This window comes from Dermochelys coriacea, chromosome 3 (genome assembly GCF_009764565.3).
Source record: "Dermochelys coriacea isolate rDerCor1 chromosome 3, rDerCor1.pri.v4, whole genome shotgun sequence".
NCBI classification, from domain to species: Eukaryota; Metazoa; Chordata; order Testudines; family Dermochelyidae; genus Dermochelys; species Dermochelys coriacea.
The window spans coordinates 100,482,164-100,510,110 of NC_050070.1; the positions used below are offsets into that span (position 1 = coordinate 100,482,164).

At 40.7% G+C, this 27,947-nt stretch overlaps 1 protein-coding gene across 7 annotated transcripts in view; it reads right to left on the bottom strand.

The window, feature by feature from the left end:
• SAMD3 (sterile alpha motif domain containing 3) overlaps positions 1-27,947 on the bottom strand; it is a 102,172-nt gene that overhangs the window by 35,238 nt on the left and 38,987 nt on the right. For all 7 annotated transcript variants that reach the window (XM_038396766.2, XM_043510938.1, XM_043510937.1 and 4 more), the window contains 2 exons: positions 16,284-16,469; positions 15,801-15,885 (listed from right to left, as the gene is read on the bottom strand). In XM_038396766.2, coding sequence (XP_038252694.1) covers positions 15,801-15,885; positions 16,284-16,469 — 271 coding nt within the window. The remainder of the gene's footprint in view (positions 1-15,800; positions 15,886-16,283; positions 16,470-27,947) is intronic.

A 27,947-nucleotide genomic window follows, 5' to 3' on the forward strand; every position in this document is an offset into this window, starting at 1 on the left:
TGGGGGAAGGGAATAAAAATCCCTGTCAAGAAGAAACAATTATCCTATATGCTGCTTGGACTTCAGGGAGAGGGCAAGATTTCTAAGCATAAGCAAGGATCCCCAGATGTTTAGCTTCGGTTAACCCTGAAGGGCAAACAGACCTTGCACAATACAGCAGCTTCTATTACTTTTTGAAACCTAAGACTAACTCATTTGTATGTGCATGTTTACCGGCTTTAAGCTTGTAAATAACTCATTTCTAGTCCCTAGTTAATAAATCTTTAGTTAGTTTATTATAGGATTGGCTATAAGCATGGTCTTCAGTGTGAGATCTGAGGTACAAACGATGAGATGAGTGACTGGTTCTTTGGGACTGAAAGTAATGTGAATATTGTTGTGACTTGTAATACAAGGGACCATCTATCACCAAGGCAGACTTGCATGGGTAGCAAGATAGACCAAAGTACCAAAGGGATGGTGTGTAACTCTATGTTAAGGCTGTTGTAGTGCCTGAGGAGTTCACACTTGATACTTGGTTGGTAAAATCTAAGTAGAGAGCTCACAACTAGTTTGGGGTTTGTGCCTGGTTTGTAACTGTCTGCCACGACATTGGCGCTTCTGGTCATGAGCTACTCCAGACAACATGACAGAAGGAAAGGGGGAAAAAAAGCCAAAAATCAGCTCATAATGGAAATTCAGTTGCAACTTTATCTTTAGAGCAATTGCCACAGAATGACTTGTGAACAGTAGAAAATGAAAGGAAGCAAGGCTTTTTGCTAACATATTCACATTCATTTGGTTTTGTTAGTCAAAAAGGGGTCAGGGGGTTGTTGGGTTTTTTCCTTTTCTTTAAGATATTCAACCAGCCATCTAATCTTCACCTAGACTTCAACATATAATAGCCTTTGACTTTGGAATTGATCTCCCCTATTGGTGAGATATTGACTAACTTGAACTTCAGGGTTAAGAATGGTTTCAGAGTAGCAGCCGTGTTAGTCTGTATTCGCAAAAAGAAAAGGAGTACTTGTGGCACCTTAGAGACTAACAAATTTATTAGAGCATAAGCTTTCGTGAGCTACAGCTCACTTCATCGGATGCATTTGGTGGAAAAAACAGAGGAGAGATTTATATACACACACAGAGAACATGAAACAATGGGTTTATCATACATACTGTAAGGAAAGTGATCACTTAAGATAAGCCATCACCAGCAGCAGGGGGGGGAAAGGAGGAAAACCTTTCATGGTGACAAGCAGTCCTTCTGTTCACTCAGGCTTTTGCCCTGTGCATATCTACACCCATATGCTAACAGCTCAATTTGAGTGTTAAGAACCAGATTTTTTAAAAAGTATTTAGGCATCTAGTGGGACTTTCAAAACTGCACAGGCACCTAACTCTCATTATTTGCAACATCTACATGCTTTTAAAAATCCTTCTATCTGCATCCTTAGAAGCCTGGCCATAATTATTATATTTGGTGTCAAATAGTCAACCTGCTTGTGTTCATGTGCCCAGAGAATGTTGTGAAAACATCTTTTTAAAAAAAATAAAAATAATAATAAAAAGGCCAAATAATTCTTAACTTAGTACTTATAAAGCATATTTAATCTTTGATTTTAAATAAATATTTATGGGACATGATATATTTAACACATTACTCTGCCAGTTTTAAATATCATTTTAATTGGTTATTCTGCAGATTTTTCTTTTAATCTCATCTTTGTCTTGGAGACATCTTTTAGCTGATTTTTCTGCTGCCACCTATGTAGAGCTTTAAATCTCTCTCCAAGTTCAAAACACTTAGATATTTCATCCTCCTCCCCTCACATACATTAAGAGTTTAGCTAAATCTATTTCTGTAATAGGATTCCCATAAGCTTCCGCAAACCCCTGCTCACACAAACTGTTTCATCAGTTGAGATAAGATTGCCATTACATATATTTATCTTGCTTCCCAAGTGGTGGTAGTCAGTGAGATGTGTTCTGGAGTGCAAGTGGAGGCATCTGTCTTGCCATTCTTAAATGGAGTTAACAAATAGCCTACTGGGTCACTTTGTTTTTACTAACACCACAAAAACAAGAAGATTTGCCTTGTTCATCAGAAGAGAACAAGGATTACTCTGTGTATCTGACACAGCAGGGAGAGGATTATGGGCAGATTAAATGTAGCAATTTACTAAAGAATAATCATTTTGTATGCAACAGTTATATAATCAAAAATGAAAAGGAGTACTTGTGGCACCTTAGAAACTAACAAATTTATTTGAGCATAAGCTTTCGAGAGCTACAGCTCATTTCATCCGATAAAGTGATAAATAAATTTGTTAGTCTCTAAGGTGCCACAAGTACTCCTTTTCTTTTTTTGCGAATACAGACTAACACGGCTGCTACTCTGAAACCTGTTATAAAAAACGTCAACAATGAGATTCTGGGTTTTGCTGCACTAGTGTTGCTGTGTAATGCTGAACTTTGAGGGAGGATTGTTATACAGAAGGTAGGCATTTACACGCGCTCTCAGTTCCTCTCCACCCCCAAATTACATTTGATAAAACAATTATTTGCTTTTTGAAGTTTGATATGGTGTATAAGTTGTTTCACAGAAACTGGCTAAAGTGAACTGAAATGGAGATCATTAACTGCTCGTATCCAGATCTTTTCAAAAGGCTGCCTATAAGCCCTCTAAAAGGATACCGGAGATGGAACAGTATTGTACAAAAAGTGATGAATTTTTTTTTTTATTCTATTCTGAATGCTGCACCTACTATCAGGGAAAGTATTATCACTGGCTTTCTGATTCTGCCCTCCCAACCCTCATCAGTAGTATAGTATTTTGGTGCAGAGGTTAACATTAATAACCTTTGGAAATATTAAATGGATATTTATTTACAAATTCTATGGGCTAGATTTACAAAGGGAATTAGGCACTCACGTGTCCTATACAATGAAGGGGGAGAGACAGGCGCCTAAGAACGAGATTCACAAAAGCCAGAACACTGAGTGGGGAGCTGCCTAAGCTAACCAATGGGAGAAGCCGAGGAGAGGAATGTGTCCTAAGCCCTGCTCAGGGAGTTCAGTGCCTAAATCCAGGCTGAGGGGAGATGCCTCTCTCTGCTTGGAATTCTCAGCTGTGAACCCTCTCCTGGAGTCCAATGCTTATGTTTTTGCAAGAAGCCAGGGAAGAAGAAGAGGTCTTTCCTCAGAACTTCTAGCCCTAACCGGGCACTCACCTGGGATGACTCCCAGCTCAAATCTCCCCTACACTTGAGGGGGAGAGAGAATTTGTTTAAGGATCTACCACCTCTAAAGTGAGTGCCCTGAACACCAGACAACGGGATGGCCTGCTGTGAGCGGTTCCTTCACTCTCCCCTGTTGACGCTGTTCCACTGTGGACAAATAATTAAAGAGCAGCTGGACTCAACAGAGCAAGTACAAGCAAGAGAATGACTCAATAGCATGGTGGTAGCTACAGAGCAATCACCCAGGATCCAGTCCCACTGTCCATCCATCCAAAGTGTAACTTCTTCAACAAGAGCGATTGAGGGAGTTCCCCATTAGATCATCCCAGAGCCCAGTGGCTAGGGCACTCTCCTGAGAGGTGGCAGATTACTCTTCAAATCCCTTCTCCTCATCAGACAGATGGGGACTTTGACCTAGGAATCTCCTACCTCCCAGGTGAGTGCCCTAACCACTGGGCTAACAGTTATAAGGGAGGCCCTCCCTCCTCACCACAACTATTTTGTGTGAGTTCAGCATGGTCTGAGCACACCTACTGGATCCCTCTGACCCCACTGAGGATTATTACCAAAAGAAACTACACCATCTGCTCAAGAAACTCCCTAAAGAAGCACAGGAACAAATCTACACTGACACACCCCTAGAGCCCCGACCAGAGGTATTCTATCTGCTACCCAAAATCCATAAACCTGGGAATCCTGGACACCCCATCATCTCAGGCACTGGCACCCTGACAGCAGGAATATCTGGCTATGTAGACTCTCCTCAGGCCCTACACTACCAGCACTCCCAGCTATCTTCGAGATACCACTGACTTCCTCAGGAAACTACAATCCTTTGATGATCTTCCAGAAAACACCATCCTAACCATCCTATGGTGTTTCCAGAAAACACCATAGCCACTATGGATGTAGAAGCTCTCTACACAAATATTCCTCACAAAGATGGACTACAAGCCATCAGGAATAGCATCCCCAATACCATCATGGCAAACCCGGTGGCTGAACTTTGTGACTTTGTCCTCACCCACAACTATTTCAGATTTGGAGACAATGTATACCTTCAAGTCAGCAGGACTGCTATGGGTACCCGCATGGCCCCACAGTATGCCAACATTTTTATGGCTGACTTAGAACAACGCTTCCTCAGCTCTCGTCCCCTTACACACCTACTCTACTTGCACTACATTTATGACACCTTCATCATCTGGACCATTGGGAAGAAGGCTCTTGAGGAATTCCACCAAGATTTCAACAATTTCTACCCCCCATCAACCTCAGCCTGGACCAGTCCACACAAGAGGTCCACTTCCTAGCCACTACAGTGCTAATAAGCGATGGTCACATAAACACCACCCTATACCGGAAACCTACTGACCACTATACTTACCTACATGCCTCCAGCTTTCATCCAGACCACATCACACGATCCATTGTTTATAGCCAAGCTCTAAGATACAACCGCATTGGCTCCAATCACTCAGACAGAGACAAACACCTACAGGATCTCTATCAAGCATTCTTAAAACTACAATACCCACCTGCCGAAGTGAAAAAACAGATTGACAGACCCAGAAGGGTATCCAGAAGTCACCTACTACAAGACAGGCCCAACAAAGAAAGTAACAGAACGCCACTAGCCGTCACACACAGCCCTCAACTAAAACCTCTCCAGCGCATCATCAAGGATCTATAACCTATCCTGAAGGACAATCCATCACTCTCACAGACCTCAGGGAACAGGCCAGTGCTCACTTACAGACAGCCCCCAAACCTAAAGCAAATACTCACCAGCCACTACTCACCACACGACAAAAACACCAAGCCAGGAACCAAACCCTGCAACAAACCCTGGTGCCAACTCTGTCCACATATCTATTCACGAGACACCATCATAGGACCTACCCACATCAGCCATGCCATCAGGGGCTCATTCACCTGCACATCTACCAATGTGATATATGCCATCATGTGCCAGCAATGCCCCTCTGCCATGTACATTGGCCAAACCAGACAGTCTCTACGTAAAAGAATAAATCTGACATCAGGAATCATAACATTCAAAAACCAGTAGGAGAACACTTCAATCTCCCTGGTCACTCAATAACAGACCTAAAAGTGGCAATTGTTCAACAAAAAAAATTTCAAAAACAGACTTCAATGTGAAACTGCAGAACTGGAATTAATTTGCAAACTGGACACCATCAGATTAGGCCTGAATAAAGACTGGGAGTGGTTGGGTCATTACAGAACCTAAACCTAATTTCCTTCTACTGGTACTCACACCTTCTTGTCAACTGTCTGAAATGGGCCACTCTCATTACCATTTCAAAAGTTATTTTTTCTCCCTTGGTATCCTGCTGTCAATTAATTGTCTCGTTAGACTGACCTCACACTTGGTAAGGCAACTCACATCTTTTCATGTATTTATACCTGCTCCTGTATTTGCATCTGATGAAGTGGGTTCTAGCCCACGAAAGCTTATGCCCAAATAAATTTGTTAGTCTCTAAGGTGCCAAAAGGACTCCTTGTTTTATCTTCCCCCTGTTCATGCATTACCTTGGGGCTTAGGTCTCCATCTGCTTAGAAGGAGGCAGCAGTGCACATGCCCATAGGCAGAAACGTAGGCACCAAGGGTACTTTCACTGCATAAATTTAGGCACAGATTGTTTAGGCATCTATGGGGTTAGGGGGCAGCTGATTGTGGATTTTGTGAACACTAGTGGTGCCTGATTCTGGGATCTGTGCGCTGTCACTGGCGCAGGTGACTGGCTCTTCTGGGTGAGCTAGAGTTTTTATTAGTACACTCTAGTTTGGTTTAACTCTAACTGATTGAGCCTAGAAGGAAGACACCTGAGATTTATAAGGAGAGGAGGCCTTGTAGAAGGGGGAATTTAATTGTAGTAATTAACCCCAGCTGTTTGAGTAGCATGGGGAGCTCAGAAGCAGGTGGAGGGATCAGAGGTCAACAGCTGCTGCTGCTAGGATGAGTAACAGGTTGACAGAGCAGCAGCTGTGTTCTGGAAGAGGGTCTCTGAGGAATGGCTGGTAATTAGGTCAGACAGTAGCCTAGAAGAAGGGCTCCAGGAAGCCTGTACTACCCTAAAGGGATGAGGGCTGGGAAGTTACCACAGAGTATGCAGTTTATGTTCTACAACCTAGGAAGACCTCATGGGAGAAGACCGGGGTTTGCCCAGACAGAGCGACTACATTTGTCCTGCTGAGAGGAGAGGAAAGGAGACTGTTGCTTTAATTTATTACATGTCATTAAACCAGCCCCAAGAAGTTGGTGTCAGGAAGTGTCCCTGGGAGATCACAGGAAAAATGCTGCAGAGGCACCAGTGATCAGTAGGGGGTGCTTCAGAGTGGGTCTATGCCTTTCACATGTGCCTAAAATGGCAGACACCCATGTCCATTTGTGAATCTAACCCTGCCTTCTATGTTTACAGTATGCACACAGCATATATAAGTACATAGAGGATTCCCCTCCACTACTAAATGCAATTTACTGCCTAAGTCCTATATCTGTTATGCATGTGTATGTAGTATTACTAAGAACAACAGTTATAGAACCTAAATAACGTTATGTTGCTTACGGGGGGATAGTGGAAAAAGTCACAGGTTTAAAAAGTTTAATAAATCCTGTAATTAATATTTGTAGAAGAGAAGGAAAGTGGGTACTGACAAACATCCCGCCTTCCTCAAAATTCAAGTTTTTGATTCTGACCTTGGGTTCTTTGCAATAAACTTCAAATGATCACTCCCACTGATAGCTGTGTACACGTATTTGGCTTCTCATCATTTTTCCCATCACAGCAAGGGTGTTCACCATCTAACCATGCAGCAAGCCATCTCCAAGCAAACGGCAATACCCAGAAAGATATGTACTAAATATCCACCAAATCTACATCATTCCATTAGATACTTACTTGAAAGCCTAGTTAGACTATTTAAAATGCTAACATAATTGAATATAGACAATCTACAAACCTACCTACACAGGGATTTGCACAGCATTTAATGCTTAAGACTTTATATATACTACTGTATGTTAGGAACAGGCATTTTTAGGATTAGATGACATCATGGTAAAGACACTTGTACTAGGTGTACATTAACAGTTATTAGAGTGGTAGCTGTGTTAGTCTGTATCAGCAAAAAGAATGAGGCGTACTTGTGGCACCTTAGAGACTAACAAATTTATTTGGGCATAAGCTTTTTTGGTTAAAACCTACTTCATCGGATGCATGCAGTGGAAAATACAGTAGGAAGATATATATACACAGAGAACATGAAAAAATGGGTGTTGCCACATCAACTCTAATGAGACTAATCAATTAAGATGGGCTATTAGCAGGAGAAAAAAAACTTTTGTAGTGATAATCAGGATGGCCCATTTCAAACAGTTGACAAGAAGGTGTGAGTAACAGTAAGGGAAAAATTAGCATGGGGAAATAGTTTTTAGTTTGAGTAATGACTCATCCGCTCCCAATGTTTATTCAAGCCTAATTTAATGGTGTCCAGTTTGCAAATTAATTCCAGTTCTGCTGTTTCTCGTTGGAGTCTGTTTTGGAAGTTTTTTTGTTGAAGAATGGGAATTTTTAGATCTGTAACTGAGTGTCCAGGGAGTCTGAAGTGTTCTACGGCTGGATTTTGAATGTTATAATTCTTGATGCCTGATTTGTGTCCATTTATTCTTTTACGTAGAGACTGTCTGGTTTGGCCAATGTACATGGCAGAGGGGCATTGCTGGCACATGATGGCATATATCACATTGGTAGATGTGCAGGTGAATGAGCCCTTGATGATGTGGCTGATGTGATTAGGTCCTATGATGTCAAAAACAGACTCCAACGAGAAACTGCAGAACTGGAATTAATTTGCAACTGGACACCATTAAATTAGGCTTGACTAAAGACTGGGAGTGGATGATGATTATCACTACAAAAGTTTTTTTTCTCCTGCTGATAATAGAGTTGGTATGGTAACACCCGTTTTTTCATGTTCTCTGTGTATATATATCTTCCTACTGTATTTTCCATTGCATGCATCCGATGAAGTGGATTTTAGCCCACAAAAGCTTATGCCCAAATAAATTTGTTAGTCTCTAAGGTGCCAAGTACTCCTCGTTCTACTTACAGTTATGCTGATGGTAGCATCAGTCTTGTAGCAGCAACACTGCTTTAAAAAACAGGTAAGAAATTTCCTATTGTAGACACACTTTAAGTGTGTTCTGGATCGTCTATGGCAGAATTTCCTTAAGATGATGGTTTGGTTAGTCTTGGTGGATAGGCCAAAGAACATTATAATTCATTTTTAAAAGCAACTAACCTAGGACTGTAACTTTATTTTGAGATTGTTTAAAAGAAACTCCACATCAAAGTGCACCCATTCAAAGTCCTAGATACCCATAACATACTCTTAAAATATCAATATCAGAGTGGTTACAAAATAAATTGTTCCAAGAAGCAGCCCTTTTCTTTTTCCCTTGCCTACCTGACCTGAATTGGTCAGCAGAACAAAAGCGTCAAACTTCCACTGTACTTTGCTAACAAAAGGAAATTTCACCCTCAACAGCTTTAGTTGCACTTTGCAGAATGTCTAGAAGGTCAATACATTCAGGCTGCTGTTGCATCAAACCAGGGTGGAGGCAAGCTCCAAAGGAAACTGCATAAAGTGAAAGGGAATGCAGTTATACTCCAAATTGGGGGGAGCGACTGTAAACCCTTGTAAACCTCCTGGACTGAGGTCCTGTTTCAGTTTGGGTAAGAGTTGTATATTTTTAAGTGCTCCTTGGTCAATTTTGATCACTTCATTTCTTTTTCTCAGCTTTTCTGTTTTCCTTGCTAACCTATCTTTTACCTTTCCTGGTCTGCCTTTCCCTGTCCCCCTTCCACACCCCTTCATTTCCAGTGTGGTGAGAGGGAAGCCAGATACACCTTTCCTAACTCTAGAATTAACAATGGCCTAAGCAATACTACTATTCAGGCACCTGATAGAGATATCTGACCAAGCACACGCCTTATGGCTAATATTATAAATTGTGTTTCCTGGAACATCAACAGGGTGAACCACCCATTAAAAAGAAAAAGAATTATCACTCATTAAAAACACTGAAAGCAGATATCTTCCCACAGGAAACCCACCACAATGGCTTGGAGGCAGAGAAAATTAGGAGGGTATAGATGGGTGAAGGGATGTTTAACAGCCAAAGACGTAGCAATATCGTTTCACAAAAGACTCAGCCCACTAATTCTAGATGTAAATAAAGATAAGGAAGGTAGATTTTTGCTGGAGAAAGCTAAGATCTCTGACTCTCTATATACCCTAATTAATGTATTTGGAGCCAATAAAGATGATCCAGGTTTTTTCTAAATTAATATCCCACTAGAACCAGTCATCTAGCTGGAGATTTTAATGTGGTGTTGTACCCTTTTTTAGACAAGTCAGGCTGTCCCCAGCATACACAAACACCTGCTAGAAAAATAAAGATTATACGGAAGAACTGGAGTTAAAAGTTATATGGCACTTGTATAACCCTATAATGAAGGATTTTACATTTCTTCCTCCCCGCATTCTAAATAGTCATGAATAGATTTCTTCCTGATTTCTAAGAATCTAGTACACTTGGACTTGATTTCATTATTAAGCACTACGATGATCTCTGATCATGCACCAGTGATACAACAATTTTCCCCTCCCGAGACAAATGGACTTATAAACAATGGAGACTGCACTTCTCTCGTTTTATAAACATTTTCAGAGCTATTGCACAGAAGAAATTATTTTTTCCTTCAAAACAAAATGACGCACCAGAGATATTCTGATCCATCCTATGGGATACACTAGAAGCTTTTATTAGGAGCAGGATCATTTCTACTCATCAGGTAGGAAGAGTGTTAGCCAAGTTAATCTTGAGGAATTAACTAAACTTAAAGCTATGGATTTAGAACGTGAAAGTTAACCCTTCCCAAGAAAATCGTAGAAAATTTATCAGTGTTCGGTATGAAGTAAATTGACTTAGTTCAGCACAAGCCAAACTTGCTCTTTTTAGACTCAAACAAACACACTGGGAGTCAGAGGGAGCAAGGAAAATTCTCACATACAGTTTAAAAATGAGAGGTCAAAGATCCTGAGTAGCATCACTCAAATCAGAACAAGGGCAGGTTATTACTAATCAAAAAGAGATCAACTTTTGAAATTCTTCCAGGCTCTTTACAATAATGATTCCGCAAAGAAGAGAAGAAGTGAATAATTTTGTTAAAACTCTTAAAATCCCATAAATCTCAAAAGAGCAGCAGGCCAGGATGACCTCTCGGTTGCATTCAGAGGAAATAAGTCTGGGCAAGACCCCCGGCCCTCATGTCCTACCTACAGAATTCTATCAAAGTTTAAAAAAAAATTTTGGCCCCTAAGCTGTTATGCATTCACAAAGATCCCTTAAAGGAAAAGTATATTACTCCCTATAATGAGGGAAGCTTTAATTACTGTACTATTTAAACCAAGGAAAGATGTACAAAAGTGTTAACAGCTATAGAGCCATGTCTTTAATTAATACTGATCTAAAAATACTTTCAAAAACATTGGCTAAGCACTTGAAAAAAATGAGTGATATGGTTCACCTTAATCAGGTGGGATTTATTTTAAAAAGGCAAAGATAACACACGTCCATTGATTAATGTTATGGCATTCCATCAACACTCTCGAAATTCCCATGTAATCATTTCACTTGATGCAGAAACAGTCTTTGACAGAGTGAACTAGCAATATGTTTCTTACCAAAGACAAATTTAGGTTGGGAAAGTCCTATTTCATGGATACAGCTGTTATATTCCAATTCCAAGTCTTGTATCCTAACAAACAGCACAATATCTCAGACAACTCCCTTCCCCCTGCTTTAATCTGTTTTGGGGAACTAGACAGGGAAGCCTTCTCTGTTTAGTCTAACATTAGAATCATGTGCAGTACTAACCAAAGAATACCCAAGGTATTCAAGGGATCAAATCAGGGAATCAGGAGACAAAAATCTTTCCATATGCAGATGACCTCCTCCTTTTTATTAAAAATCCAGATCAATCTATTCCCAATATCCTTTAAGCAAGAGACTCTCAGACTACAAGGATAAGTTGGGAAAAGTCAGAAGCAATGAAGATCTTATTGGATTTATTTGGAAGTGGCTCTCCTACAGGGACATTTAGATGGCAACAGACAAACCTCAGATATCTTGGCATCCTGTTCTGTAAGGAAATTAAAAACATAGTCAAGGTTAACCTATCCCCATTAATCATGCAGTTAGCAAACTATTTAAATAGATGGCAGGCACTACTTTTCTCCATTTGGAGAAAAATAAACAGAATAAAGAGGATCCTGGGAATGGCATTCATTTTGATTGAACTCTCCCTCCCTCCCTATCCATATTCTTCCCTTTTAATTTTACTAAAATCAACACGTTCAAATCCTCCTTGTGGGGTGCTGGTAAAAAGCCAGAATCTCTTTACAAAAATTACGGCTCTCTATCAAGACAGAGGTTTTAGATTTCCCAATTTTAAACTTTACCATCAGGCAATAATTAGCCAATGCATCCGATGAAGTGAGCTGTAGCTCACGAAAGCTTATGCTCTAATAAATTTGTTAGTCTCTAAGGTGCCACAAGTACTCCTTTTCTTTTTGCGAATACAGACTAACACGGCTGCTACTCTGAAACCAAGAAGGACAGTGAGTCATCTCTCAAACTGTAGAGCCCTGGATTGGATCCAGCTGAAAGCAGCATTGGTGGTTCCTTTAACCCTTTCCAATATGCTACACACTGATCACTGTCTATTCCCTAAAGAACAATTACCAACCATTGTGGCAGCCAGAGATACTTGGTGTATGATATCTACTACATTTAAAAATCACCTCCCTTCTACGTACCAAGGCCTCTATCTTGGGTAACTCAAAACTCTGTATATCAGACAACCTCATCATTTGGCCACATTCGATTAGGAAAGGGATTTTGACCATCAGTCAATTTTATTGAAAATGATACCTTCCTCCTTTTTACAATATTAAAAGAAAGGTTCAATCTAGAAACTAAGGAGGAGTGCCCATACGTTCTCCTTAAACATGCCATCTACCATCTGTTTGACCCAGATGCATGTGCTACCCTTATCCAGCTGGGAACTGCTTTCATTTCTCCAAATATTACCGCTTGCCAAGATCTATGGCAAATCTATATACACTTGGCCAGCAAATCTGAATTAAACATGGATTCCCTAAAGAAAAAATTCTCTACTAACCAATGGAAACAAATTTTAGCCAGTTTGTCAATCTGTTCCTTGGATCTCTATTTAAAGATTAATCCCACAGAAAATTGGATGGAAGGTGAATTGGACCCTTCTCCAACTGATCAAAACAGGTGCTGCTAAGTCAGACAAACGTTGATGCTATGATTCAACAGCTGCTAACTTAGCCCATATGCTCTGGGAATGTTCCTATACCTGTATGTTTTGGGCAGAACTTAATTGCAGAGTTTATTTTTCCTATCAAATAAAATTGTGTTACAAGCTAAACATGTAATTTAAAAAAGTCCTAATGGATGTTAATTGGAAGCTGAATTAATCTGAAAAACTTTGGCTCCGTGGAGCACTAATTACTGCTGAAATACTAGTACTAGAAAAATGGAAATCCAAAAAAATGACCAACAATTGAAGACTGGAACAAAGACATTGTAAGGTTGGCCATCATGGAATATAATAGAAATACCCAAGAAAAATTATTTCCTGTAAGTATCTGAATGAGCCTATTAAATGCAGCCCCATTCTTTTCTACCCACTTCCTTTCCTTCTTGTCTATCTCTCTCCTCTGAATTTTGCTTCCAATTTTTATCTTATTTGTTAGTTTTATATTTAATTAGTTGGAATTTTATAAACAAATTTTGTTTGTAAATTTTGTAATACAAATAATAAATCCTGTTTATTCCAACACTTTTTCTATACCATTCCATTTTACAGTACCATTCAGTTTATACTATAGACCAGAAATTTATCCCATTTATCTAAAAAGTTAGATTAACTTTTTTAAGTGTTCCATGTGACCGGATATATCTTTCAAGTAAGAGGGAGGACTATTGGAGGGAGCACGCGTGGAGGAGAGGGAAGGGGGGGAAAGAGACGAATGGGGCAACCTTAAATAAGATTCAAGCATTGATTTCCCCTCTCATCCCAAGCCAGTCCTATGTGGTGAAACTCGTGTTTCATTCCAAAAGTAGCTCAAAGCTCTTCACTAATGGATTACAGGGATATAGTTTTACATTTAGTGTCTTTAAGCCACTCTTTTCTTTAAATTGGGGTTTTTATCTTAATTCTTACCCGCCTCCCACTCTAAATAAAGAGCTAGTAAGACAACTTTCTTATTTGTTTAAAACAGATGTTGACTGTTGTTTAAAACAGATGTTGACAACAACTCAAATGTTGACTGATATTATGAATAATTTTTAAATGACCAGTAGTAGACTGCATCTTTCTGGTTATTTCTCTAATACAAAAGAAATAGCAAGCTTTTGTGTAGGATTTTATTTTCATGTTTCTCCTACTAATACTGGAGAAACACTTGACCTTTACAAGATCTTGTTCTGTCAGCTTGAGATTCCTAACATCTAAATTACTTTTTTCTCCATGAAAAAGAAAAGTATTAACTGCATTTAAGTTATACTTTTTTATATTTTAGACCAAAACAAGTGTCAATATTTGAAAACTAGAGCTGGTAAAAAAAAAACTTGTGCATGAAAATTTTCCTGTCGGGAAATGTTGTTTCACTGGAATCAATCTACTTCAATTTTTAAGATTTTTCCAAACTTTTTTTTATTTTCCGTTTCTGAAATGTCAAGTAATCTCCAGCAAAAATACTGACAGTTTTTGTTCCAACATTTCAGATTCAAAACTCTTCTGAATTTTTTGAGAATGTTCAGCATTTTGACTTCTTTGTTCCGATTCAGAACGGAAACAAATTTTAAAATGTTGACATTTCCCATGAGATGTAAATTCCATTTCCAGACCGCTATAGAAGTGGGGGTTCTCACTCAAACTTTTAAAATATGAGATTCACAAGATTGTGACTCTTTAGGTTGAACCTTTTCCTTGCATGCTTTTGTTGTTTCTTCCAGCTATGTTTCCCAGTTACTAAACAAAATGTCAAAAATAAAACTGACACGTTACCAAAACAGAAGCCTGTGCCCTATCAAGTTGCTTGCTCAGCCTACATTATGCTACTCCCCAAATACAGTTTCTGCTAGCAGGCTGCTAACGCAATGTCCGCAGCCAATTCAGAAAGGGATGAACGATTTGACAAAGAACAGTTTTATAAAATGATTTATAGCACAGTTTAGCCATTTCTATATTTGTTAGGGAAAGCTGCTTTCAGAGCCACATTTAAACATAATTTTTCCTAAAATTTTCCACAATTTTTCTTAAAATGAAGTTCTGTAGATGGGACCTTAGAAACACTCACAAATGGAATCTAGTCAGTCTTTACAAACGGGGTCATGTCGTACCAATGTCCCAGGCATGGAACTCCTATTGGAGGTTCTCAACAGGAATTTTGAGCAAAAATAAAGTAGAATATAGTTCACTGATGCTTTACCTCACCTTTCCTTCCCAGTATGGGGAGTTTGCTTACTTCAGTGTGCTACTTCCCTATCACAATGCCCAGGCTGAAAGGAGAATTGGGATATGCATCACATTTTTCCTTAGATTGCATTTTCTGCAATAACCGTGTGGAGGACATGTATGTATCTCTTAGAGCAAACCCCACTCCACCTCCCGCAGTCTTTTATCAGGGGCTGTATCACATGGCAAGGCAATGATGTGAATTCAACAGGCCTGCACATTATCCTTGGAGACTGCAGATCTGTATTCTGGATTCTGAAAACGAAAAATTACGTCCAAACCTAACAGCGTCTCCTCCTTCCATTCTGCTTCCTGCTGTAACCACATGAGAGTCCTAGCAGTGGTCTACTGAGTATTTTCTCCAAATGTACCTACTCCTGCCATATTTAAAAATATATGAACACATAACTACTTGATACAGATAGGTAACAGTAAACAAGTTCACTAATGATCATCACAATGCATTGCACGAGCATAAGGCAAAATATTCATAATGTAATGTTTATATCTCCCCCATACAAATACAATTGTCCACTGGCCTAGCATAGTAGTATCATCACCATGATTTTTTAAACTAGCACATGTTTAACACTTATCCAATTACCGTTTTTTAGAAAACGAGCACATTACAGAGAAAGTCAACTCAAGCAACAACTAGGTAACTTTTCATTAGTACTTATGCATGTATGATCTGACAATCGCTTTGATAATCAGCATGTAATGTAACTGATCGTGTGCAACAGCTGGTGTTTAAGATTAAGTATATTATTTGGGATACAAAACTTAAAATAGAAGCTGCAGCACTAAGCAAAATAAAAACACCAAACAAACTGATATTAATTTTCTCTGAATTAGTCTCCCTCTAAACAATTAGATTTAAAAAGTTTCATATTTGATAGAGATTTAAGATAAACAGAACTGCACTAATTATGATACTTACAAAGCCATTCCCATCCTCATCAAGGAATGGGTATGCCTGAAGCAATGCATTGACGACAACGTTATACTGCTGACTGTTTGGATACCTGTTCAAACAAGATAAAAAGAAAATATAGAAATAGGTGTCATTTTAGACACTTTTTTTTTGCAATTTGGAGTCTGGGGTTTTGGTTTTTTTTAAAAGAGGATATCAAGTTCAATTGATACAGTGTTTCCAAAATATTTTACATTAAATTACATAGTAAAGGAAAAAGAAATTATACTAAAAGTAATGCATGGGAAGAGCCTTTAGAGCTTGATGCAAAGTCCATCATTAAAACCAAGAGTGTTTTTCCACTGACTTCCGTGGGCTTTGGAGCAATGCCTTTAACAATTGAAGTTTACAGATTGCAGAGACTGGTTTATCATCATCTGGGAATTTCATTGTGCAATGAGTTTCACCTCCCCCCCCGAAAAGAGTGAATCTCAAAACTATTGTACTTACAGTGATCCTTCCAGGTATTTTGTCATGTCTGCCTGTAAAAATTCAATAATCCTTATTCTCATGCTGTGGTCAGGGCATTTTCTTTCTTCTAATATGCATTGGACATCATAAGGAAACTCTGGCAAAACATACGAGTTTGTCCACTTTACTGTTTCACATCGTGCAAAAACGTGTTTCATATTTTTTCTGTAAAAGAAAGGGTTAAAGATATCAAAGATTATCAGATGCTTATATAGTTTTTTTTATCCCTGTGGGAAACTAAGCAAGGGAAAAAAATAAGCCAAGTGTTTTTGTAGGAAAGAAAGTTATGGCCATACTAATTAAAAACTACTGGTGTTTTAGGCTTGATCGGAGATGCTTATTATTTTTTGCTTTCTCTTAGTTTCTACTAAAGAATAAAGTTACATTCAAAACATGTAATAAAATCACCCAATCTGGATGTTAAAATAGTTAAATGTTTTATACACAGTGCTTTAGATCAGGAGCTAGGAGAAGGCAACCAAACTTTTTCACCAACTGAACATGCACAAAAGAGCTTTTGGCACAAAACAACATATATGGATGATAATATTAGTTATTTTAGCAATTAATATTTGGCTCCAACCAGAATGGGTGAATAAGCCACTGTTTTAGAAAAAAATCAGTAAAGATACACGAGCCTAGATCCTGAAAAGTCTTCCACATGTTTAATTTCAAGTATGCCAGAAGTCCCACGAGTTTAGTGAGTCACCTCATATGCATGTCTTTGCAGATTCAGAGTCAAAACATATTTACATAAGAACAGCCATACTGGGTCAGACCAATGGTCCATCTAGACCCTTATTCTGTCTTCAGACCATGGCCAATGACAGATCTTCAGACTGAACTGCCACGTCAATCACGCGATCCATCGCATCATCTAGTCCCAGTTTCTGGCAATCAGGGGCTCAGGGTCAGAGACACCTGGACTTTATGATTGTATCCCTGACCATCTTGGCTAATAGCCATTGATGGACCCATCCTCTATGAACATATTTAATTCTTTTTTTAATCCAGTTATATTTTGTCCTTCACAACATCCTCTGGCAACAAGTTCCATAGGTTGATTGAGTGCTGTGCGAACTACTTCCTTTTGTTTGTTTTAAATCTGCTGCCTATTTATTCCATTGGGTGACCCCTAGGTTCTTGTGTTATGTAAAAGGGTAAATAACACTTCCCTATTTACTTTCTCCACACCAGTCACGATTTAATAGACCTCCATGCTATGCTCTTAGTCATCTCTTTTCCAAGCTGAATAGTCCCAGTCTTTTTAATCACTCCTCATGCAGAAGCTGTTCCATCCCCCTAATCATTATTGTCCTTCCCTGTACCTTTTCCAATTCTAAAATATCTTTTTTGAGATGGGACAACCAGAACTACACACAGTACTCAAGCTGTAGATGTACCATGCATTTTTATAGTGCATTTATAAATATATATTTACTGTCTTATCTGTCCTTTTCCTAATGAATTGAAACGTTAGCTTTTTTGGCTGCTGCTGCACATTGAGCAGATATTTTCAGAGAACCATCCACGATGACTCCAATAGATCTCGTTCTCCAGTGGTAACAGCTAATTTACAACCCATCACTTTATATGTAAAGTTGGGATTATGTTTTCCAGTATGGACTCCTTTGCATTTATTAACATTTTTTCATCGGCCATTTTGTTGCCCAGTCACTGAGTTTTGTGAGATCCCTTTGTACCTCTTCACAATCTGCTTTGGACTTAATGATCTTGAGTAATTTTATATCATCTAAAAACTTTGCCACCTCACTGTTTACCCCTTTTTCCAGAGCATTTAGGAATATGTTGAACAGCACTGGTCCCAGTACAGACCCCTGTGGCACACCACTATTTACCTCTCTTCATTCTGAAAACTGACCATTTATTCCTACCCTTTGTTTCCTATCTTTTAACGAGTAATTGATCCATGAAAGCACCTTCCCTCTTATCCCAAGACTGCTTACTTTGTTTAAGAGTTTGATGAGGGACCTCATCAAAGACTTTTTGAGAGTTCAAGTGCACTATACCCATAGTGGTGTCCCACATGTTTGTTGACCCCTTCCAAAGAATTCTAATAGATTGGTGAGGCATGATTTCCCTTTACAAAAGCTCTGTTAATTCTTCCTCACCTGGCAAGAGAGTATTTGGAATAACGGAAGGTAACTTAAAAGGAGACTGCCTTGGTTAATTCAAAGACATTTTGTGCTAAAGTCACAGAAATTTAGCAATCAATCGATTATAATCAGTTAAGGAAGGTGGGAGGAAAATAGAGTAGACTGAGGTTTGGCACATAATACAGAAATTTTCACTTCTAAGGCCACATCTACGCTACAAATTTTGGCTGCTGCAAATTATGTCATCATAAACCACAATTAGCGTCTCGCATCCCTGCACCGATACTACATATACTCAACAGGGGTGCTTGTCTCAACTTGCCACCATCCAGCACATTGTCTTTTGGGAAGTTGTGACAATGCATAGTAGGGCAGAGATGACTGGGAGCTAGGGGTCTACTTCCCAGCATGCAACTTTCTCCATCCCATAGTGTCATCTACATTCCTAATTTTTGCACCCTTTTCAAAAATCCCATGAAGCCACAGGGCCTTCCTCACAGTCTGTCATCTCTGACAGAAGTACGGAGCCTCGGCACTATTGTCATGAACTTTGCAAGCACAGGGCACATGATCCTCTAGAATTTGCAGAGCTGCAAGAACCACCGCATTGATGGAGAACATGATGATTTCATGGAGAGCAGATTGCTGCGGAACATAGAGAAAACTAATTCAAGGCTGTTGGTGGAGTTCACAGAGCAGTTGTGGATGGCATAGTGCCATATCTGAGCCCAAGAAACAATTGGGATTACACTGTAATGCAGGGTTGCAATGACAAGCAGTGGCTGCAGAACTTTTGTATGTGAAAGGCCACATTCCTGGATCTGTGCACCAAGCTCGCACCAGCCCTCCATCCCCTGGACAACAAAATAAGAACTCCGCTGACAGCGGAAAAATGAGTGGTGATCGCACTGTGGAAACCTGCAACATCAGATTGCTATGAGTCAGTGGGAAATCATTTTGGAGTTGGAAAATCTACTGTGGAAGCTGTTGTCATGCAAGTGTGCAGGATCACTAATCATCTGCTGCACAGGACTGTGACTCTCAGCAACGTGCAGAACATATTTGCAGCAACGGGGCTCCCAAACTGCAGTAGAGTGATGACATGTGCATCCCTGGAACCAGCCCACCTTGCCACATAGTACAGCAACAGAAAGGGCTACTTCTCTATGCTTATGCAAGTGTTGGTTGATCAAGGGACACTTCACTGACATCAGTGTTGGCTGATCAGGGAAGGTGCATGATGCTCACATCTCTAAGAACACAGGACTGTTCAGAAAGCTGAAAGCAGGGACTTTTCTTTCCAAACTGGCAGATTACCATTGGTGATGTTGAAATGCCAACAGTGATGCTGAGGGACCCAGTCTACCTCTTGCTCCCCTGACTTATGAAGCTGTACAGTGGCCACCTCAACAGCACCAAGGAAAGATTCAACCACCAGCTCAGAAGTTGCAGAATGACAGTTGAATGTGCTTTTGGTAGAATGAAGAGATGTTGGTTTGTTTACTCGTAAGACTGGATCTCTGTGAGAAAAACATCCCAAGGGTTATAGCTGCCTCCTGTGTCACGCATAATACCTATGAGGCAAAGGGGGGAAGTTTCATATGGGGTAAATGGCAGAAGTGGACCAGCAGTCTGCGAACTTTGAACAGCCAGACACGGGTTTTTTAGAAGAGCTCAACAAAGAGCTGTATGGCTCAGGAAGGCCTTGAAAGAGCACTTTAAGAGCAAGCCCCGGTAATGTGTGGTGGTGTACTATGCTCTATCCGGCCCTGCAGTTTTGAGGCCTGTTAGCAACTGTCTGGTTACTGTTGAACATCTATGAATATAACATGGTCAATGCACCTATTAATTTTGTGGTTCTTGATGTACATTTATAATTATTGTTGTTTCAGAGTAGCAGCCGTGTTAGTCTGTATTCGCAAAAAGAAAAGCAGTACTTGTGGCACCTTAGAGACTAACAAATTTATTTGAGCATAAGCTTTTGTGAGCTACAGCTCACTTCATTGGATGCATTAAGTGGAAAATACACTGGGGAGATTTATATACACACACACACAGAGAACATGAAACAATGGGTTTTATCATACACACTGTAAGGAGAGTGATCACTTAAGATGAGCCATCACCGGCGGGGGGGGGGAGAGGAGGAAAACCTTTTGTGGTGATAATCAAGGTGGCCATTTCCAGCAGTTGACAATGTCTGAGGAACAGTGTAGGGTGAGAAATATTTTACTTTGTGTAATGACCCATCCACTCCCAGTCTCTATTCAAGCCTAAATTAATTGTATCCAGTTTGCAAATTAATTCCAATTCAGCAGTTTCTCGTTGGAGTTTGTTTTGGAAGTTTTTTTTGTTGAAGAATAGCCACTCAGGTCTGTAATCGAGTGACCAGAGAGACTGAAGTGTTCTCCGACTGATTTTTGAATGTTATAATTCTTGACGTCTGATTTGTGTCCATTTATTCTTTTACGTAGAGACTGTCCAGTTTGACCAATGTACATGGCAGAGGGGCATTGCTGGCACATGATGGCATATCTCACATATCAACCAATGTAATATATGCCATCATGTGCCAGCAATGCCCCTCTGCCATGTACATTGGTCAAACTGGACAGTCTCTACGTAAAAGAATAAATGGACACAAATCAGACCTCAAGAATTATAACATTCAAAAACCAGTCAGAGAACACTTCAGTCTCTCCGGTCACTCGATTACAGACCTGAGTGTAGCTATCCTTCAACAAAAAAATTTCAAAAACAGACTCCAACGAGAGACTGCTGAACTGGAATTAATTTGCAAACTGGATACAATTAACTTAGGCTTGAATAGAGACTGGGAGTGGATGGGTCATTACACAAAGTAAAACTATTTCCCCATGTTTATTCCCCCCCCAGCCCCACTGTTCCTCAGACGTTCTTGTCAATTTCAGGAGATGGCCCACCTTGATTATCACCACAAAAGGTTTTCTTCCTTCCCCCCACCTTCCCTACCTGCTGGTAATAGCTCATCTTAAGTGATCACTCTCCTTACAGTGTGTATGGTAACACCCACTGTTTCATGTTCTCTGTGTATATAAAATCCTCCTACTGTATTTTCCACTGAATGCATCCGATGAAGTGAGCTGTAGCTCACGAAAGCTTATGCTCAAATAAATTTGTCTTAGTCTCTAAGGTGCCACAAGTACTCCTTTTCTTTTTGCGGAATTATTACTGCGTTTGTCACTGATCCTCTGAGTTGTCTGTACAATAACAAGCAGCGGGTTCTTTCACTACCACTAGGCACTCTGCAGCGTATGTTGGAGATTAATAGATCAATTATTTTCCAAAAAATATTTTATTGAGTAACAAAGCCAGTGCAAAAACAAATCTGTGCAATTTAAAAGCAAATACATTAAAAACTTAATTAATGAAAAAGAACATCCATCTTGGCTACACATACAGCAACTGTGGCGCTCACAGGTCAGTGTATGTGAAGCTGTGATTGTCCTTAACGTCCCACGAGTGGAGTGGTAGGAGTAGAGAGGTGGGCCCTGATGCCACGTGGAATGTAAAGGGTGTGCTGGAAGGTGCTAAAATGAAATTCTCTGCAGACTGCAAAGGGAGGTGAGCTTGCAACTGTTGAATCTGTAGGTTCACAAGCATCTGCAACATGTGTGTTTGCGGAGAAGCCCGCGTTATGTCCTGGCGCATCTCCCTCTCCTTTTCCTGCTGCAACTTTTTCCTGTTCACTCTTTCCTTCTCCGCACCCTCTGCCCACAGTCTGATTACAGGATCTCATTGATGGCATCCCAAGTCCTCTTCTTTCTCCTCCTTAACTGGCTCTGGCATTCCAGAGGTGTGGGCGGGAACAAAGGCCACAATGGCAGCAGCTACAGACGAAACACAGATACACCATTGTCAATATAGTCACAATGGAAAAGTGAAAGCTAAGATTCAGAACTCCCTTCCCTCACTCCCCTAAAGTTTTAAACAAGACTTACTTATTGACACTTCTGCTTGGAGTGCTTGTGCACAGTGCCACTCACAGCACCCGCAATGGTGAATATCACCCACCAGAGGTGAGGAAAATGAGGAGGGAATTGCTCAGTAGCATGAAACTATGACTATAGGGCAACGGCACTGAATACTGACCCCATTTTCCATATGTGGTGGTGATTTTAGCTCATATTTCGTTCCTGAGGGTAACAAAGGCTCAGAGAACACAGCTCTGCTGGCATCCTAAATGGGCCTGGCCCATATGCTGCTATCATGTTTACTGCGATGTGCCTGCTGATGTTATCACTGATGGGCATGGAAAAGCATCTTACCATGAAGGAAGAAATACGGCTGCCATCCCTAGAAACCTTCAGGAGAGACTTCCAGAGTACCTCCATGAAAGTTTCATCAAGATCTCTCAGAAGGATTCAAGGGACATCCCTGGGTAAACAAACTGGTCCCAGGCCCCTCCCAACTCTACAGGGGAATGAAAAGCAGGTAACAGCTCTGCCTCTCTTTGTTGTACCTCTGCCTCTTCTAGTATGAGTAAATTAATGCAAAGTTGACCTGCTAAGTTGGGAGCGCCATCAGTACATTATTGTAATGGGAAATACATTTATACACTTACCTGAGATTCCTTCCCCTGCATCAGGCTCACATGTGCTCAGCTGCCAAGACTGACTGAACTGCTGTGGAATCTCCACCAGGTCCAGGCTCGCGACACAGCATGAACCCCCAGTTTCATGTCCCTCATCCTCTTCTTCGCTGTGACTCAGGCTCCTCCGAAGTATCCACAGTGGCGTACAGGGCAGTGGTATAGTCTCTGTCAAGGCATGCAGCTCTCCCTAAAACCGGCAGGCCTGCGGCTCAGTACCAGACTGACCGTTACTTCACTGCTGCAGTTACTTCACTTTCACGCAGCACTGCTTCTGGTCCCTGTCATACCCCTTCTCCTGCATCCCCCGTGCTATCTGCTCATAGATGTCCACATTTCTACAGCTTGTCCTTAGCTGTGCCTGCACAGCCTCTTCTCCACACAGGCTCAGGAGTTCCTTTACCTCCTATCTGCTCCAGCCTGGGGCATATGGAGTGTAGTGGATAAATATAGGAGACGGAGAGGAATTATTTAAGCTCAGTATCAATGTGGACACAAGAACAAATGGATATAAACTGGCCATCGGGAAGTTTAGACTTGAAATCAGACGAAGGTTTCTAACCATCAGAGGAGTGAAGTTGTGGAATAGCCTTCCAAGGGAAGCAGTGGGGGCAAAAGACATCTGGCTTTAAGATTAAACTCGATAAATTTATGGAGAGGATGGTATAATGGGATAACATGATTTTGGCAATTAATTGATCTTTAAATATTCATGGTAAATAGGCCCAATGGCCTTGGTGGGAAGTTAGATGGGGTGGGATCTGAGTTACTATAGAGAATTCTTTCCTGGGTATCTGGCTGGTGAATCTTGCCCATATGCTCAGGGTTCAGCTGATCACCATATTTGGGGCTGGGAAGGAATTTTCCTCCAGGGCAGATTGGAAGAGGCCCTGGAGATTTTTCACCTTCCTCTGTAGCATGGGGCACGGGTCACTTGCTGGGGAATTCTCTGCTCCTTGAAGTCTTTAAACCATGATTTGAGGACTTCAATAGCTCAGACATAGGTGAGGTTTTTCGTAGGAGTGGGTGGGTGAGATTCTGTGGCCTGCATTGTGCAGGAGGTCAGACTAGATGATCATAATGGTCCCTTCTGACCTTAAGATCTATGAATCTATGATCTTCACATAGTGAAGACCAGCCCAAAGTTGTGTCCATGTAACATCACACTTTTAGTTAAACCAGTGCAACTTGTGTGTTTCGTCTAGGCCTCACACAAGGAGAAAACTATTACAAATGGAAGTTTAACACCAAGGGCAATATAGTGTCCCCCAAAGTCTCTCTCATACCTGCAAGATCTTGGGACACAGACCAGGTTACCACACCTGACAATGGACTTGTAAGTCTCACCTTACTTCAGAAAAAGGCATCCCATTGGTATAATAAAGCCTATTTACTAGTTTTTAAATCAAGCCATTTTTGTAAATTCCCATTTTATTTTACGTTCTCTCTGCTATGCTTGGAAGTCATGTGAAGCAAATGCTATAACTGTAATTAGTCTACACTGTAATTCTCTTTGGCTGCATAGTATTCTCAGGGTGTTCCACACAGTACATCTCCTGGGAACATAATACCATAAAGTAAGGTCATTATGGACTGAGCTGTTCTGTCTCCACTAACTGAACAAAAATTACAGTCCCAATGTCATGGGGAACATTTTGTCTCATTGAAAGAAAACCTATGGCGTTTGCACCCCTGTGGCGTCACCTTGGTTATCCAAGGATGGTTTTAGGCTGGATTGTATGGTTGAGCACATAATTAACACAGCAGAAAAGCCTCCAACAGCAAAATATATGGTGTACTTCGCACAAAGGCATGTTCCTGAGTTAGCTGAAACTGATCATAAAAAAAAAAAAAAACACTTGGCATCAGTGCAGATAGTTCAATCAAGACATCTGTGCAATGTGCAGCAGAAGCCAAGAAACAGGATAAAATATTATACACATTGGTAATAATAACCATTAAAGCCTCTGGGCATCTGAGTAAAGAAGAACAGTTTCCAATATGTATTTTGTTTGTTTAGATAAGTTAAATAAGATTTTGCTGGCTGAAAGCCAACTAGCTGTGCACATAACTAGGCTATGTAACATAGGTTCCTCTCAATGTTGTTTCTGGGCTTCCTTGCTTCATTCCCTCCACGGGTTTGTTACACCCCTTTTCTTAATTTAAATTTCTTAATTTTTCTCAATTTTCTCTGATTAGGCAATGAACCCCAAACACACAGCTCCCTGCAGCTACACAGAGCCCCACTGTGGCCCTCCAAGTAGAGCTGGTTGAGCTTGGTCAGACAGAGCTCATTGCAGGAACAGGATCTTTGATTGTAAACTCCTCAGGGCAAGACGTGTCTATGTGTTTGTATAGCATCCAACAAAGCCCCCTCTCCCCCTTCCCAATAGCGATAGAACCTCTGGGCCCGGGCACGGCCACAATATAAACAACATTATTTCCATTAACATTTATTTTAAAATGAGTCAATTGTCCCAAAGGGTGGGACCTCAGAAAACTTCAGCACTGCACTCAACACATTCTCAACATACTAATGAGGATGGAATAATAGTCAGAAAGGTTAGGATGGAGACTGCAGCTTGGTGGTGATGGTTGGGGGGGAAGGGCATGTTAGTGTTTCAGGTGGGTAGGAGAGAAAGATTCTGGTCCACTTGCTGTTGGATGAGCCTTATCTACATCTTATTTATTTATTGCTATATTTTGCCTGATGTTTTCTCCACTTAACTTCACTGGCCCATTGTAGCTCTTCTTGAATGTAGAAACAGGAAGAGCTGATATCAGTAACAGTGTGAGACTCAGGGCAAGTCTACACTAGAGCACTACATCAGTGCAGCTGCCTCGCTGTAGCACGCCTGGTGAAGATGTGCTATGCTGACAGGAGAGCACTCTCCTGTTGACATAATTACTCCACCTCAGCAAGAAGCAGAAACTATGTCGGCGGGAGAGCGTCTCCTACTGACATAGTACCGCTGTGGACAGCATGAAACTTGCATCACTCGGGGGGCTTTTTCATACCCCCAAGCGATGGAAGTTGCATCAACTTGGGCTGTAGTGTAGATCTGCCCTCAGAAAACCTCTCACTTACTGTTGGGAGAGGGAACCATTGCAGAAATAAAAAAATTAAATTTCAGTTAAGTTTTGTAGAACTATCATCACATTTTACAATTACTAGCTAAAAAAACAGTCCGTGAAACTACAGGCAAAACTAATCAGATGACACCCATGCTTTAAAGCCAGTTTCTAACATGGCTGATCCTTGACACAGCCAACTTCACTTTGGAGGCAATCAAGATTGCGTTTTGTTTGTTACATTCTCGGGAGTTTGTGCTTGGAATTTGCTTGAGTGCTGCAGAAGCAGCGGCTGAAGGCTCGGGAGAGAAGAATTTTCCTCAGGAGTAAGACTGGCTGAACTGCCATCTAAATCAGGCCATTTTACAGGAGAGGGAGAGAGAGCTAACACATGTGTGCGTGTATGAGAGAGAGAGAGAAATCTAGCTTATTGGAACAGAAGTACTTTTACAAATATATTTTGGGTTTCTGTAAGTCTCATTTCAGAGTAGCAGCTGTCTTAGTCTGTATTCGCAAAAAGAAAAGGAGTACTTGTGGCACCTTAGAGACTAAAATTTATTTGAGCATAAGCTTCATGTTCTCTGTCTGTGTGTGTATATAAATCTCCCCACTGTATTTTCCACCAAATGCATCCGATGAAGTGAGCTGTAGCTCACGAAAGCTTATGCTCAAATAAATTTGTTAGTCTCTAAGGTGCCACAAGTACTCCTTTTCTTTTTGTAAGTCTCATTATTTACAGTAATTTTTGTGGAATTACTACATTACATAGTTAATGTTTCCTCTATGCCACAAGTCCCTAATCTGTGGGACATGGAGGAATGCTCGGGGGTGGAACTGCAAGCACCTGGGCCTGCTCCCACGAGGAGTGGGGTGGGAGTGCTACCCAGTTCCGCTCCAGGCCCTGCGCCCCAGGGCACCAGCTGCTGGCCTCAGCTCTGCTCTTGCCCCCTCCCACAGCTATGGCCCCAGCCTCGGCCTCCTTACCTCTGTCCATGTCCTCCCTCCCACAGCTGTGGTCCCGCTCCTGGCCCTGGGAGGTGGAGGCGCAAACAGGGATAAGTGTGGGGTGCAAGGTAAAAAGCTTGGGGACCACTGCTCTTGGCTGTTTGGAAGATTCAGTTTATTTTTGTTAGAAAAAGGGGAGTTAGAGCAATAAGCACCAACATAAAGAAACCCCAGGCTGACCGCATCAGAGTGGTAAATATAATACTATCAACTCCAAGCATTCAAAAATCATGAGTCAGTCCCCCCCAAAATCACAGAGGTATTTTTTGTCTGTTTGAAATTTCCATGATTTTTAAAACAACAACTTGGGGGTGGGATGGTATTTGTCTTCTGTTTTTTAAGCCTCTAGAATTCACATTTTCAAGATTTCCCCTGCAATTGCAAGAGCCAGAAGCTTTCAGATAAAGGGGGATGGGGGGGGGGGTAGAAATTCTCATATAGACCACTGACTCCAATGAGCTGAGGCTTTAAGGGGGAAAAAATCCCCACAAAAACAGGAAGAGTTGGAAATGCTGTAAACAATCATGCAAAAGGTAAGGCTGCAAATCTAACAAATTAGAAAAATAATTAGATTATCACATGTATTATAAATAGTTCTGAAGGCCAGTGGTATCAATGTTAAGGAATTAGAAGTCTATTCAGATAAGCTCTCAATGTATATAAAGATCTGACAAACAGTCCAGCAGAAAATTTACAGGAACAATGTTTCAGATCAAGAGTTTTCCCCTTGTTTTTCCAGCATGCATATAAATTAATTTCAGATAGTGTTACTCTTTTAGGATAGTCTATCTACATACAGATAATGGGGAATTAAAGAGC